At 44.5% G+C, this 13490-nt stretch overlaps 1 protein-coding gene across 2 annotated transcripts in view; it reads left to right on the top strand.

Annotated features, from left to right (window-relative positions):
- The window catches only part of LOC115197282 (ELKS/Rab6-interacting/CAST family member 1), a 35955-nt gene that overhangs the window by 11659 nt on the left and 10806 nt on the right, over positions 1-13490 (top strand). Inside the window, exons 4-16 of one of the 2 annotated variants that reach the window (XM_029758665.1) lie at positions 1815-2106; positions 2201-2328; positions 2461-2535; positions 6405-6560; positions 6867-7034; positions 7869-8036; positions 8168-8305; positions 8468-8608; positions 8681-8821; positions 9155-9348; positions 9598-9609; positions 9844-9979; positions 11138-11269. In XM_029758665.1, coding sequence (XP_029614525.1) covers positions 1815-2106; positions 2201-2328; positions 2461-2535; positions 6405-6560; positions 6867-7034; positions 7869-8036; positions 8168-8305; positions 8468-8608; positions 8681-8821; positions 9155-9348; positions 9598-9609; positions 9844-9979; positions 11138-11269 — 1881 coding nt within the window. The remainder of the gene's footprint in view (positions 1-1814; positions 2107-2200; positions 2329-2460; positions 2536-6404; positions 6561-6866; positions 7035-7868; positions 8037-8167; positions 8306-8467; positions 8609-8680; positions 8822-9154; positions 9349-9597; positions 9610-9843; positions 9980-11137; positions 11270-13490) is intronic. The other variant, XM_029758666.1, reaches the window with a different exon arrangement.

Here is a 13490-nt window from a genome sequence, read left to right on the forward strand (position 1 = left end):
CTTCCAGAAGAAATATGTAAAGCATATGCATAAGCATAGTAGCAATTGAAAGGGAACAATTTAGAGATGATGGGAAAAGTATTAGACTAAAGTTGAGGACACAACAGTTCACCTGACACAAGACTGAATCCAAACATTACACTGTTCATTTTTATGTGCGTTTCACATTTACTGTACTTTTCACAGCATTTGTGATAACAAAATCTGAAAATATTCTGGATACATTCAGTAAAATGTTAAGACTATTCCTGGGGAATGTGGGGTAGGTACAACATTACACAAAAAAATGACAAGGGTTTGAGTGAGCGGACTAATTGGTGTCTCTCTCTAAGTGGCCACACACCTCTCCAAAGTGTGTACAGTTCCTAAGTCATTTCAATGCACTTTTATGACTCAACTAAAAGGTGTTTTTTTAGCTCTCCTAGCTGTGCTGTTGAGGAACTAGAGGAAGCACACTTGTAGTTGTTTTGTTTGGAACACAACCCTGCATCCCCACCATCACACAATTACTGTTGTTTATGAAATCGCTATCTGGGTCAGGTGACAATCATTTTAAGCTTGTTCTATTTCCAACGTGACTAACTAAGTTATAAAATAGGATCTTCCAGTGTGAGGCTTTCACAAAGCAATTCAGAGAAACGGATCGTCATTTTGGTGCGCAAAGAAAGGAGGCAGAATAATGGTCTTTTTAAATCCCCAGAACACATCACTACAACTGTACTGGGTCATTCAGGTTTGTGTTCCGCTGTACATTTTCTTCACAATAGACAGTCTCATTCTGTTCTGAACAACCCAGGGTATGACACCATGTCATCTTGTAACATCAGACATGATCATCAACATTGACACTGTGTATATGACATTAGTTTTATGATATGGAAATGTGGCTTTCTTGTATGACATCAAAGCGGTATTTGTTATACTCAACGTCTAATCTCTCAAAATAGAGTCCTCTGAATTTACAGCATTTCCCTCACTCAGACGAGACATCTTTTTCAAAAGTTGGCCAATTAGCGGAAGAGATGGGGGCAAGTTGTTGTTACGTGCAGTTCTCAAGTTCAGAACGGCTGTCAGTCATACAGCGCTGTGAAGCGCAGTCTGAGCTCTGTCATTTATTTCATATTACTGTACAGCCACTGCGTTACCATTTAGGCGCTTATCAGTGCCCAAATCTGCTATTTTCAACCCATATACAGATATGAGTGTGAAGGGCTACTTGTTATCCAGAAATTAGATTTTGAGATAAAAATGGCTGAACTGTACCTTTAAACGCCTCTCTGTTGTCTCTTAGAGCGAGATCTCAGTGAGTCAGACTTAGTCACTGGGTATGGGAGGAGGAGAGAGAATGAGGGAAGGTGAGAGTGAGCGGGAGGGTGAATGAGTGAAAGAGACATAGTGAGTGGCAGAGGAGGAGAGCAATGGATACAGGCACTGACTTGTTTTTGTGCTGTTGTCTGAAATATCTCTCAGCTGATCCAAATGAGAGAATAGAACACAGCATTGTATTTCTGTCACATAGCTGGTCTGTCAAAGAACTGTGGCAGTACAGGCTCCAAAGAATGAATGCTGGCTGATTTGTACTTTTGCTCACTCTGTATTCCACTGGATGGGAATGCCCTGATTTTGAGTAGATGGTGTCCTACTTGTTGCTGTATCCTCCTGTCCTTCGCTCCACTTCTCCTCTCTCCCCTTCCCCCTCTATTTGATAAATAAACAAATTAATCCCTACTCCATCTTATTTCATGCAGCACCCTGAAATGAAAGGTGAAACATAAATAGATAACCTCTGTCTCTCTCTCTCTGTCACCCCCCAGCACCTCCATATGACGGTCCAGGCCTTGCAGGATGAACTGAGGATACAGAGAGACCTGAACCAGCTGCTTCAGCAGGACCCTGCCAGCCAAGGTCGTGACCTGGCCCTGACCTCTGAACCCACGGAGGAGAACTACCGTCGGCTGCACGGGGACCACGAGCGTCAGGCCAAGGAGCTGTTCCTGCTCAGAAAGACCCTGGAGGAGATGGAGCTGAGGATAGACACCCAGAAACAGACCCTGGGCGCCAGGGACGAGTCCATCAAGAAACTGCTGGAGATGCTGCAAAGCAAAGGTGGGTTACCGTGCCCCACACACTGTGTCCGTTTTAGTAATGTTTTTATATTAACACATCTTCTAAATGACCATATTATTGTATTATATTCCAGGGCCGTCGGCTAAGGCGTCAGAGGAAGACCAGGAGAGAACTAGGAGACTGGCTGATGCTGAGATGCACAGACACCATCTAGAGTCCCTACTGGACCAGAGAGACAGGGAGACAACTGCTCTACGAGAGGTGAGGGACTCAGCGGGAGGAGAGGGAGGGAGGTAGCAAATTGAGCTTAAGTTGGGTCACAACACAAACTATTAGGGTATGAGTGGTGTGTAGTAGACATGGTGTGGAGCGTAACGACCTTGTTCTCTTTAGGAGCTGCACCGTCGATACGAGGGAACCCCAGAGTCCACAAAAACCAAGGCTCTACAGACCGTCATCGACATGAAGGTACCCATCTGTGTGTGTGTGTGTGTGTGTCTGTAAGTGCATGTGTGAGTGAGTGTATTATAGGGCTGACCCCATTTAGTCAACTGGCCGATTGTTTGGTCGATAGACTGCTGGTCGACCGAGATTTCTTCAGTCGAACAGTAGCCCCCCCCACCCCCAAAATAAATCATGGTGTACAAGAAACCAGTATAATTTGCACCTAAGTAGACTAGTCCACTGTGGAGGTTGTGGGGATGGCACAGTCCATCACTCTTAAGACATGTGCTACTGAAATTGCATATGCTTAGGCCTATATTACGTAACAACAATGGTGCAACACTAATAAAAAATCTGATTATTTTATAACAAATGCGCTTTCTCCCGTGTTGGATAGCAGTCGCTGTCCACAGTACTGAAACACGCTTTTGAATTGGCACCTTTTCCTAAATCATGTTGCTATGTGCATAATAGCAAAGTTAACCAGCATATTGGTGTTGAGAACAATGCGGCGAAAGCAGCAGCAGAATGACAAGACGAGAAAACAGCCCTTGCTTTAATTGTCTAAAATTAGGGGGAAAAATGTTCAATCCATTTTGAGAATAAGGCTGTAACGTAACAAAATGTGGAAAAGTCAAGGTGTCTGAATACTTTCAAAATTGTTATTTTTTTACCTTTATTTAACTAGGCAAGTCAGTTAAGAACAAATTCTTATTTACAATGAAGGCCTACCCCGGCCAAACACGGACGAAGCTAGGCCAATGGTGCGCCACCCTATGGGACTCCCAATGTGATACAGCCTGGATTCGAACCAGAGACTGTAGTGACGCATCTTGCACTGAGATGCAGTGCCTTAGACCGCTGCGTCCATGTGTGTGTGATAACCATTTAACAGTCCTAGAATAATGCTTAAAAGGCCGCTAAAATTTTTAATATCGGTTATCACTATCATTTCTTTGGGCAAGGAAAATAACGGATATCGGTATCGGGGAAAAATGTCATATCGGTGCATCCCTAATTGTGATGATGATGATGTTAATAATTATTATTATTATTAACAACAACATCAAGAAAAAGGAGGGCTATTATTATTATAAATATTATTTCTCTGGCAATTTGGAAGTGTAAACACTAAATACACAAGTAATACCAGAGAGGCTGTTCTAATGCAAAAAAGTGTAAAGCCTTTATTACAGCATAGCAAAGATTAAAAATAGACGAATTTGTGAAATTGTTTATCCGACATGTGGTTGGGTAAGGCTTGGTGCTGACTGACTCAGTAGGCTATTAAACAAACATTCAAACAGGCAACAGAAGCAGGATCTGTCTTATTTTTGTAGATATACAGTGCGGCAGCGTAGCCTAGTGGTTAGAGCGTTGGACTAGTAACCCAAAGGTTTGCAGATCGAATCCCCGAGCTGACAAGGAACAAAAACTGTTGTTTTTCCCCTGAACAAGGCACTGTTCCTAGGCCATCATTGAAAATAATTTGTTCTTAACTGACTTGCCTAGTTAAATAAAGGTTACACATCACACTTACCAAAAAGTTATTTTGTTGGCATTTACCTATGTCCCCATTACCAGTAAAACATAATCAAAACCTATTTCTTTCACTTAATTGCTGCGCTGTTTCATTGTTCATTTGTTCAGTCGTTTCATTCTCAACCAGGATTTCATCATACATGTCAAGCAGTGAAGTTTCTGCTCTGTCTGTCTGTGGTCTCGCATCCTCGTGGCGCACTGTCTGTTTCCAACTTGTCCAGCTGCGTCTGTAACATTTCACGTAAACCCTGTTTCTTGTCTGCATTGAAGTAGCGGTCCTTGTACCTAGCATCGAGCATGGTGGCGACACAGTAAAGAGGCTCAGAGAGAATGCCACCGAATCGCATGTTCAGTCTTGAGTACTTTTGTAAGTTTTAACCCCGCGGTCTGTGTCGGTAGTTTTGTTGGGCAGGCGTTTCAATGCCATGACAGAGGGTATCACGTCTGCTCCAGACATAGTTGATGAGCTTATTTCTCAAGTCAGTTGTTCGAATGGAGCTAGCTAGTGTGTTCATGTTTCCTAGTTTCAAACATGTTCTCAAATGCCATTGAAATGGCAGCAGTGGTATGAGAACCAGCACATTCTTGAGCATGCAATACGGCTTTCCTCAGTATGAAATCCTCGTCGACCCACTGTGCTGTCAGACTCAGCATGCTCATGGGGCTGACATCGCTGGTCCAAATGTCAGTCGTGAAGCTAATAGCAGTGACTCCCATAGCAAGTACTCAAGGATGTGTTTCAGCAATACTGTGTAACTTGGTAGTGTGCTCAAGGTGCTCGACCAGTCGGCGAAAGCCAACATCATCCACGACAGAGAACAGTTGATTGTCAAGGGCAATGAATTCCATTATCTTGGCTTTAATGGATTTCACCTTTGAGTTGTCTCTGTGAAATGTTCTTACTCTTTCAAATGACTGCTCAACTTGAACTTGTTTAGTTGGTGGAAGTGTGCGCTTAGTATTTTTCTGTTTTTATTCTGTGTAGCGCTGTTGTTTTTGTGGCGTCATTATGTCATCTACCTACGTTTTATATAGGTATGCATGTCAGCTTTGACATCGGTTTTGCACATTGACGTTAAATTAGACATCGGGCCAATGCCGATGTTGGCTTTTTTAGCTAATATTGGCCGATTTTGCTCACGATATCTCGTGCATCCCTAATTACAATAATAAGTAATGTCATTATCATTGGTAGACTTAGTATAGCAGCCTTGTATAACCACCATCGAGTTGTAGGCCTAAGAGCGCATCCTGTTTAGTCTTAATACCATAACTAACTTGGACATATTTCAATACTTATATAGGCGACTGTATCAATCAATAATTTATTAGTTGTCATCACACAGCATATGAGTCATTCATGATTTGAAATGCCATCAAGCTTTTTAGTTTTAACATAAAATATCAAAGCGACCCCTGATTAGCGTAAAAAATAAATAAACTGTTGCATTTTGGAAATTGCATTCACGAATGAATGCGACTGTTTTTAGTCTCTGCTGTAATAAAGGCTTAACAAAAAAACTTTAATTGATTTAGTGTTGACATTGTTCCAAACGGTCAGAAAAATGTAAATTGTAATCTAACAGCACCTGTTTGGCACACATAATATGCACGTAGTACTTGCTCCTTACCTTCCCCAGTATTTTCCACAACTGACTTCCCCTTTACCTCCTGAGCAACCAGTAAACATTCCCCCGTTTTGAGTTTATTTCTCATGTCCTCTGCATCCATTTTTGCTGTTACGGTGTTAAAAGTTTGTTATAGCTAATGTATTGATGTGATTATGATATGCTATACGACAGACCCTATTGGTCACTTGCATGCGATGCATATCTGTCTCATGTAAAGAGAGCAAGGGTTGAGGGAATGGGGAATGTTTTTCCTAAACAAATATGGGATTTCAGTAAACATTTTCAGTCAGAAATGGCTGTAATTATGTTGCAGCTTCAGCAACAAGGACAATGCGATAAACACAGATGTTATGTGGTGGTTGCTGCAGCAGGGAGGCAAGAGAGACAACTGGTGCTAGTCACAGTCACTCGCTGTCATTTTTACACAATGCAGCAAGTCTGAGTCCGGCACAATCAAATCAATTGCAATCAGACTCCCTCTAGTCATTTGTGTGTCTTAATTATTTAATCAAACAGTGTTCTTCAAGCATCAGACAAGCTCAATGCATATAGTTGATTTGATTAAAACACATAGGATGTGTCTATGGATGGAAAAATACCTGTTTTAAAATTTAGACCAATCAATTGGTCGAAAGAACAGACTCTTGGTCGACCAAGATTTTTTTTTCTTTCGGTGACAGCCCTATTGCATTAACCCCTTCTCTGTCTGGTGTTTGTCAGGATGCTAAGATCAACTCTCTGGAGCGAGGTCTGAGGGACATGGAGGAGGAGGTGATTATGTTGAAGTCCAACGGCCTGCTGAGCTGTGAGGAGAGACAAGAGGAGATGAAACAGATGGAAGTCTACCGCAGCCACACCAAGTTTATGAAGAACAAGGTGTGAGGTCACTTCCCCCTCAGTTTCCATTGATCAGAATTCCATTTCTATCAGTTGATATTGGTCGGACTTCAGTTCCCCTTGGTTCTGAGAGGTCAGAGGTCGCTTCAGTTCCTTCCAATCAGCTCAATATAAATCTGTTCTGTAGTTGTACATGTTCTCTTCATATCCCAACCCTCCTTCCTCTGCTCATCACCCTCTACCTCTCCTCTACATGCCTCTTTTGCTCTTGTTGTCCTCTTCCTCCACCTCTCCCATCTTTCTCCTCTTCTCCTCCCTCTCTTTCGCTCTCTTTCACTGTCTCAGATGGACCAGGTGAAGCAGGACTTGTCCAGGAAGGACACAGAGCTGCTGGGTTTGCAGACCAAGCTGGAGACTTTGACCAATCAGTTCTCTGATAGCAAGCAGCACATCGAGGTCCTCAAGGAGTCGCTGACCGCTAAAGAACAACGAGCTGCCATCCTACAAACAGAGGTACACACACACACCCACATTTCAGAACAAGCAAAAGTATATAGACACTCACTGGCCAGTTTATTAGGTAAACCACCCCGTTCTCGAAAATGGATTGCCCCTACAGACAGTGAGTTATGTGGCCATGACTTGCTATATAAAGCAGGCAGACGGGCATTGAGGCATTGTTAGTGTTTGATTGAACTTTCAGCGTGGTATGATCCTGGTGCCAGGCATGCTAGATCCAGTATTTTAGAAATGGTCACCCTCAACAGCTTGTTGATGAGAGGTCGAAGGAGAATGGTAAGAATCGTGCAGGTTAACAAACAGACAAATAACGCCGCAGTACAACAGTGGTGTGCAGAACGGCATCTCGGAGCCCACAACTCGTCAGTCTTTGTCACGGATGGGCTATTGCAGCAGGCCACCACACCGGGTTCCACTCCTATCAGCGAAAAACAAGAAGAAGCGACTCCAGTGGGCACGTGATCGCCAACACTGGACAGTTGAGGAGCGGAAAAACATTGCCTGGAACATGACAGTGAGTTCAGTTACTTGAGTGGCCTGCAGACCTCAACTGAATGGAGCATCTTTGGGCTGATATGAAACAGGCTGTTCGCAGTATATATGTACCGCTGTCCAATCTGCTGCAACTGAGTAATGCCATTGCGTCAGCATGGACTAACATCCTTGTGGAACGTTACAACACCTTGTAGAATGCCCCAAAGAATACAGGCTGTACAGGGAGTCCTTCCCGGTAATTGATGGGTGTACCTAATAAACTGTCCAGTGAGTGTACAGCGCACACACAGACCCAGTATGCTGAGTGGTTCTCCTCTGCCCTCTGCTGGCCAGGTGGATGCGTTGCGTCTGCGGCTGGAGGAGAAGGAGACCACGCTGAACAAGAAGAGTAAACAGATCCAGGAGATGTCTGAGGAGAAGGGCACGCTCAACGGAGAGATCCACGACCTCAAGGACATGCTGGAGGTCAAGGAGCGCAAGGTCAACGTCCTGCAGAAGAAGGTGGGCCTCGACTAATATAGCACGCTGTATAATACAATGGAATACGTTACCTCACACTACATCCTATTTAGCAGGCTTTTTCTGTATGTCTGTTGTCTAGCTCGTCTAATTTTGTGTGTGTGTGTGTCCAGATTGAGAACCTGCAGGAGCAGCTGAGAGACAAGGAGAAGCAAATGAGCAGCCTGAAGGAGAGAGTCAAGTCTCTACAGGCAGACACCTCTAACACAGACACCGCTCTCACCACACTGGAGGAGTCCCTTGCTGAGAAGGTACACACACATGCAGACACACACTCTGACTCCAACAGAGAGAGCAGTGTGTGTTATTTAAAGTCATGCCGTTTCTGCCCTGGATGTTTGTAGTCCTCTCATATGGGCTCTGAATTGAGTGATGATGATGTTGTTCTGTGCCTCCCCTCCTCTTCTCCGTAGGAGCGTATCATCGAGCGTCTGAAGGAGCAGAGAGACCGAGACGACAGGGAGAAGACTGAGGAGATCGACAGCAACAAGAAAGAGCTAAAGGATCTGAAGGAGAAAGTCAGTCTGCTGCAGGGAGATCTGTCTGATAGAGAGGTGAACACACACACACACACACACACACACACTGTTGACACATTTTATTAACCCCACCCTCCCTCTCTCCAGACTAACCTGTTGGACCTGAAGGAGCATGCGTCGTCCCTGGCTTCCTCAGGGCTGAAGAAAGACTCCAAGCTGAAGACTATGGAGATCTCTCTGGAGCAGAAGAAGGAGGCATGTCTCAAACTGGAGAACCAACTCAAGAGGGTGAGATATTTGCCTTAGACACTGATCTAAGACCACTTTTGCTATGTGTGTGTGTGTGTGTGTGTGTGTGTGTGTGTGTGTGTGTGTGTCTGACTGTGTGTGTGTGTGTCTGACTGTGTGTGTGTGTGTCTCTGACTGTGTGTGTGTGTCTCTGACTGTGTGTGTGTGTCTCTGACTGTGTGTGTGTGTGTCTCTGACTGTGTGTGTGTGTGTGTGTGTGTCTGACTGTGTGTGTGTGTGTCTGACTGTGTGTCTGACTGTGTGTGTGTATCTGACTGTGTGTGTGTGTGTGTGTGTGTGTGTGTGTGTGTGTCTGACTGTGTGTGTTTCCAGGCCCAGAATGCAACGTTGGAGGCCAAAGCGAACACAGAGCTGTCGGAGCGCATCACCTCCCTGGAGAGGGAAGTTACACGACACCGAGAGGATTCTGGGAAGGCTCAGGCGGAGGTGGACCGACTGCTGGAGATCCTGAGAGAGATGGAGAACGAGAAGAATGACAAGGACCGCAAGATCAACGAGCTGGAGAGGTGTGTGTGATGTTTATCTTTCTCTGATGCTGACTGTTTGTTTGTGTCTGTGTGTCTGACTCATAGTCTCTGTAAACAGCAGTCTATCTATAGAAATGTGTATGAGCTCCTACATGGTCTAATGTAGGTGTTTTCTTCTGAAATACCACACGGTCCTACTCTTCTCCTTCCTTCTCATCTTCCTGCTCTCTGAATCTGTGTTTCTCTCTCCTGCCTTGTCTTTTTGCTGGAACTCTGTCTCCTCTCCAGTCAGTCCTCCAGGTTAGTAACATGTTTTCTACATGGCCTCTATGTACTGGCTTCTCCCATCTCCCATCTCTCTTCTTCTCATCAATTGCTTTTGCTCTCCCTCCACCTCCTGCTCTCACTTTCACCAGTTTCTTCACCCCGCTTCACTTTCTCTCTCTCCCCCCTCTTTCTAACTCCCTCTCACTCTGGGATGCTTCAGTGTAATGTGTGTAACCCAGTCCTCGTGTGTCCCATGGTGCCCTGCAGACAGACCAAGGACCAGAGTAAGAAGGTGGCGTCACTGAAACAAAAGGAGCATGTGGAGAAGAGTAGGAACGCCCAACTTATGGACGAAGCCAAAAAGAGAGAGGACAACATCTCTGAGAGCTCTCAACAGGTCAAGGTGAGGTGTGGGGGGGGGCAGTATCGATGTATGTGACTAATGTCAAAGCTTCCCTTGTTGTATTAAATGTAGTTCGACATCAATATCCTTAGTCTTCCGCTGTCTTCTCTCCTCCTCCTGTTCTCTTCCTCTCCCCCTCCTGTTCTCTTCCTCTCCTCCTCCTGTTCTCTTCCTCTCCTCCTCCTGTTCTCTTCCTCTCCTCCTCCTGTTCTCTTCCTCTCCTCCTCCTGTTCTCTTCCTCTCCCCCTCCTGTTCTCTTCCTCTCCCCCTCCTGTTTCTTCCTCTCCCCCTCCTGTTCTCTTCCTCTCCTCCTCCTGTTCTCTTCCTCTCCTCCTCCTGTTCTCTTCCTCTCCTCCTCCTGTTCTCTTCCTCTCCTCCTCCTGTTCTCTTCCTCTCCTCCTCCTGTTCTCTTCCTCTCCTCCTCCTGTTCTCTTCCTCTCCTCCTCCTGTTCTCTTCCTCTCCTCCTCCTGTTCTCTTCCTCTCCCCCTCCTGTTCTCTTCCTCTCCCCCTCCTGTTCTCTTCCTCTCCCCCTCCTGTTCTCTTCCTCTCCTCCTCCTGTTCTCTTCCTCTCCTCCTCCTGTTCTCTTCCTCTCCTCCTCCTGTTCTCTTCCTCTCCTCCTCCTGTTCTCTTCCTCTCCTCCTCCTGTTCTCTTCCTCTCCTCCTCCTGTTCTCTTCCTCTCCTCCTCCTGTTCTCTTCCTCTCCTCCTCCTGTTCTCTTCCTCTCCTCCTCCTGTTCTCTTCCTCTCCTCCTCCTGTTCTCTTCCTCTCCTCCTCCTGTTCTCTTCCTCTCCTCCTCCTGTTCTCTTCCTCTCCTCCTCCTGTTCTCTTCCTCTCCTCCTCCTGTTCTCTTCCTCTCCCCCTCCTGTTCTCTTCCTCTCCCCCTCCTGTTCTCTTCCTCTCCCCCTCCTGTTCTCTTCCTCTCCCCCTCCTGTTCTCTTCCTCTCCTCCTCCTGTTCTCTTCCTCTCCTCCTCCTGTTCTCTTCCTCTCCCCCTCCTGTTCTCTTCCTCTCCTCCTCCTGTTCTCTTCCTCTTCTCCTCCTCCTGTTCTCTTCCTCTCCTCCTCCTGTTCTCTTCCTCTCCCCCTCCTGTTCTCTTCCTCTTCTCCTCCTCCTGTTCTCTTCCTCTCCTCCTCCTGTTCTCTTCCTCTCCCCTCCAGGACTCTCTGCGGTTGAAGACTGAGCGTATCGAGGAGTTAGAGGAGGCTCTGAGAGAGAGTGTTCAGATCACAGCAGAGAGAGAGATGGTGCTGGCACAGGAGGAGGCTGCCAGGAACCACCAGGAGAAACAGGTACGCTCACATGCAACAGAACTACACATGCACGCACCCACCCACACACACTTGAAACACAAATACACACAACACAGGTGGACACACAAACGCACACACTAAAAGAACACCTTGAGAAAGCGCGCACACACATGCACTTACAAAGCTACACAGACACACATACACACACATACGGCTTCAATCTCCTCTCCTTTCAGCCCTGCTTGCTACGTTTCACTCTCTTCCTGCTATCCCTCCTTTTCTCAGTTTTCTTATCTCTAATTTTCTCCTGTTTTATCTCTGCTACTCACTGCCTCTCAGAAGCACTCACACAAACCAATGCATGAGTCCAACAACGCCCACTTTAAGTGGTCTAAGGTATGACATAATAATGCCCCCTCTGTTGTATTTCACCCTTTAGACCATGTTATCATGTCACTATTTACCTACTATTCACTTTGAAATTACATGGCGTCAACTAAACTACAACCTTCTGGTTAGAGCCTGACCCATGTGTTTTTTGGGGGTCCAATTCCGATTTCTAGGAGGCAAAACATACCGATTATATTTGCCGATATACTGTTTTACATCGGGGAAATGGAAAAGGTGTCTTTTCCACACTGAATTCTCATAAAATGTCCAATAACTATGCTTCAAATGTTAATTTCATACATTGTGTCAATGACACAACATGAAAATGGCTGCAAGTGTTCAGAAAAGCATGAGATTTTCTGATTTTCTGAGATTATTGAATATCGGTGGAGTTAACGTTATAGCGTTAAAAAGGCCAATATCGGCCGATTTTTTTTTATTATTTTTTTTATTTTTATTATCGGTGTGCAGATGTTAATATTGGTGGGGCTCTACTTCTGGTACGTATTTCTAGTTGGTAATCAATGATAATACAAACATATGTATTGATGGTGCTATTTAGTATTTGCAATGCACCCCAGATAATTCAATAGTTATTATTTAGCCATATTGAGTTGTACTGTTAACCATGTGACTTCTAAGTAAATGCCAAGTAAATGAAAGTACTGCAGTGAAGTAGTATATTTAGTGCTGTTTAGAGCTGTCATTGGAGCCCCTTGTTGTACATCCAACTCCTCAGTGGGGTTGGGTCCAGAAACAAACCCTGGCCCAGGGGGTGGCAAAACCACCCAGCGAATGATTTCTTTTTTATTAAAGGATTTTAGTTTTTGGTCAAAAAAGTTTTCAGCTAAAAATGAGAATCTGTTCAAGTATTCCCACTAATAAAAAAAAAGAGACGTGATCGTGTCTCAATGTAATCAAAGTATGAAATTAGCGTTATTTTAAAATACAATCTCTTTTTGGGCTTAGTTGTGGTCAATTTACAGTGTACAAATTATTATAATTATGTTCTGACCCCTGACCAGTCGCTCCGACAAAATCCGACCTACAGCTGAATTTAGTTGCCTAGCCCTGTTCACCATATTGCTGGTCTATTACCCATCAATCCATTCAGATTTACACTAGTTCCTAGGGGCAGTGGTGGAAAAAGTACTCAATTGTCATACTTGGGTAAAAGTAAAGATACCTTAATAGAAAATGACTCAAGTGAGTCATCCAGTAAAATACTACTTGAGTAAAAGTCTAAAATTATTTAGTTTTAAATATACTTAGGTATCAAAAGTACGCAGTGGTCTAAGGCATTGCATCTCAGTGCTAGAGGCGTCACTACAGACCCTGGTTCAATTCCAGGCTGTATCACAACCGGCCGTGATTGGGAGTCCCATAGGGCAGCGGACAATTGGCCCAGCGTCGTCCAGGTTAGGGTTTGGCCGGGGTAGGCCGTCCATTGTAAATTAGAATTTGTTCTTAACTGACTTGCCTGGTTAAATAAATAAAATACATTTCTTGTTTTTTACATTAACGGATAGTCAGGGGCATACTCAGACGCCATTTACAAACAAAGCATTTGTGTTTAGTGAGTACGCCAGATCAGAGGCAATAGGGATGAGCAGAGGTATTCTTTTGATAAGTGTGCGAATTTGACCATTTTCCTGTCAAAATATAACTAGTACTTTTGGGTGTCAGGGAAAAAGTACATTATTTTATTTAAAGTGTATTGAAGTAAAAGTTGGCAAAAATATAAAAAGTAAAGTAGAGAGACCCCAAAACTACTTAAGTAGTACTTTAAAGTATTTTTACCTAAGTACTTTACACCACTGGCTAGGGTGTAAGGGCTAGTGCCAAAGGGTTAGGGGTTCTTTCTGGGTAG

The sequence above is a fragment of the Salmo trutta genome, chromosome 7 (assembly GCF_901001165.1).
Source record: "Salmo trutta chromosome 7, fSalTru1.1, whole genome shotgun sequence".
NCBI lineage: Eukaryota > Metazoa > Chordata > Actinopteri > Salmoniformes > Salmonidae > Salmo > Salmo trutta.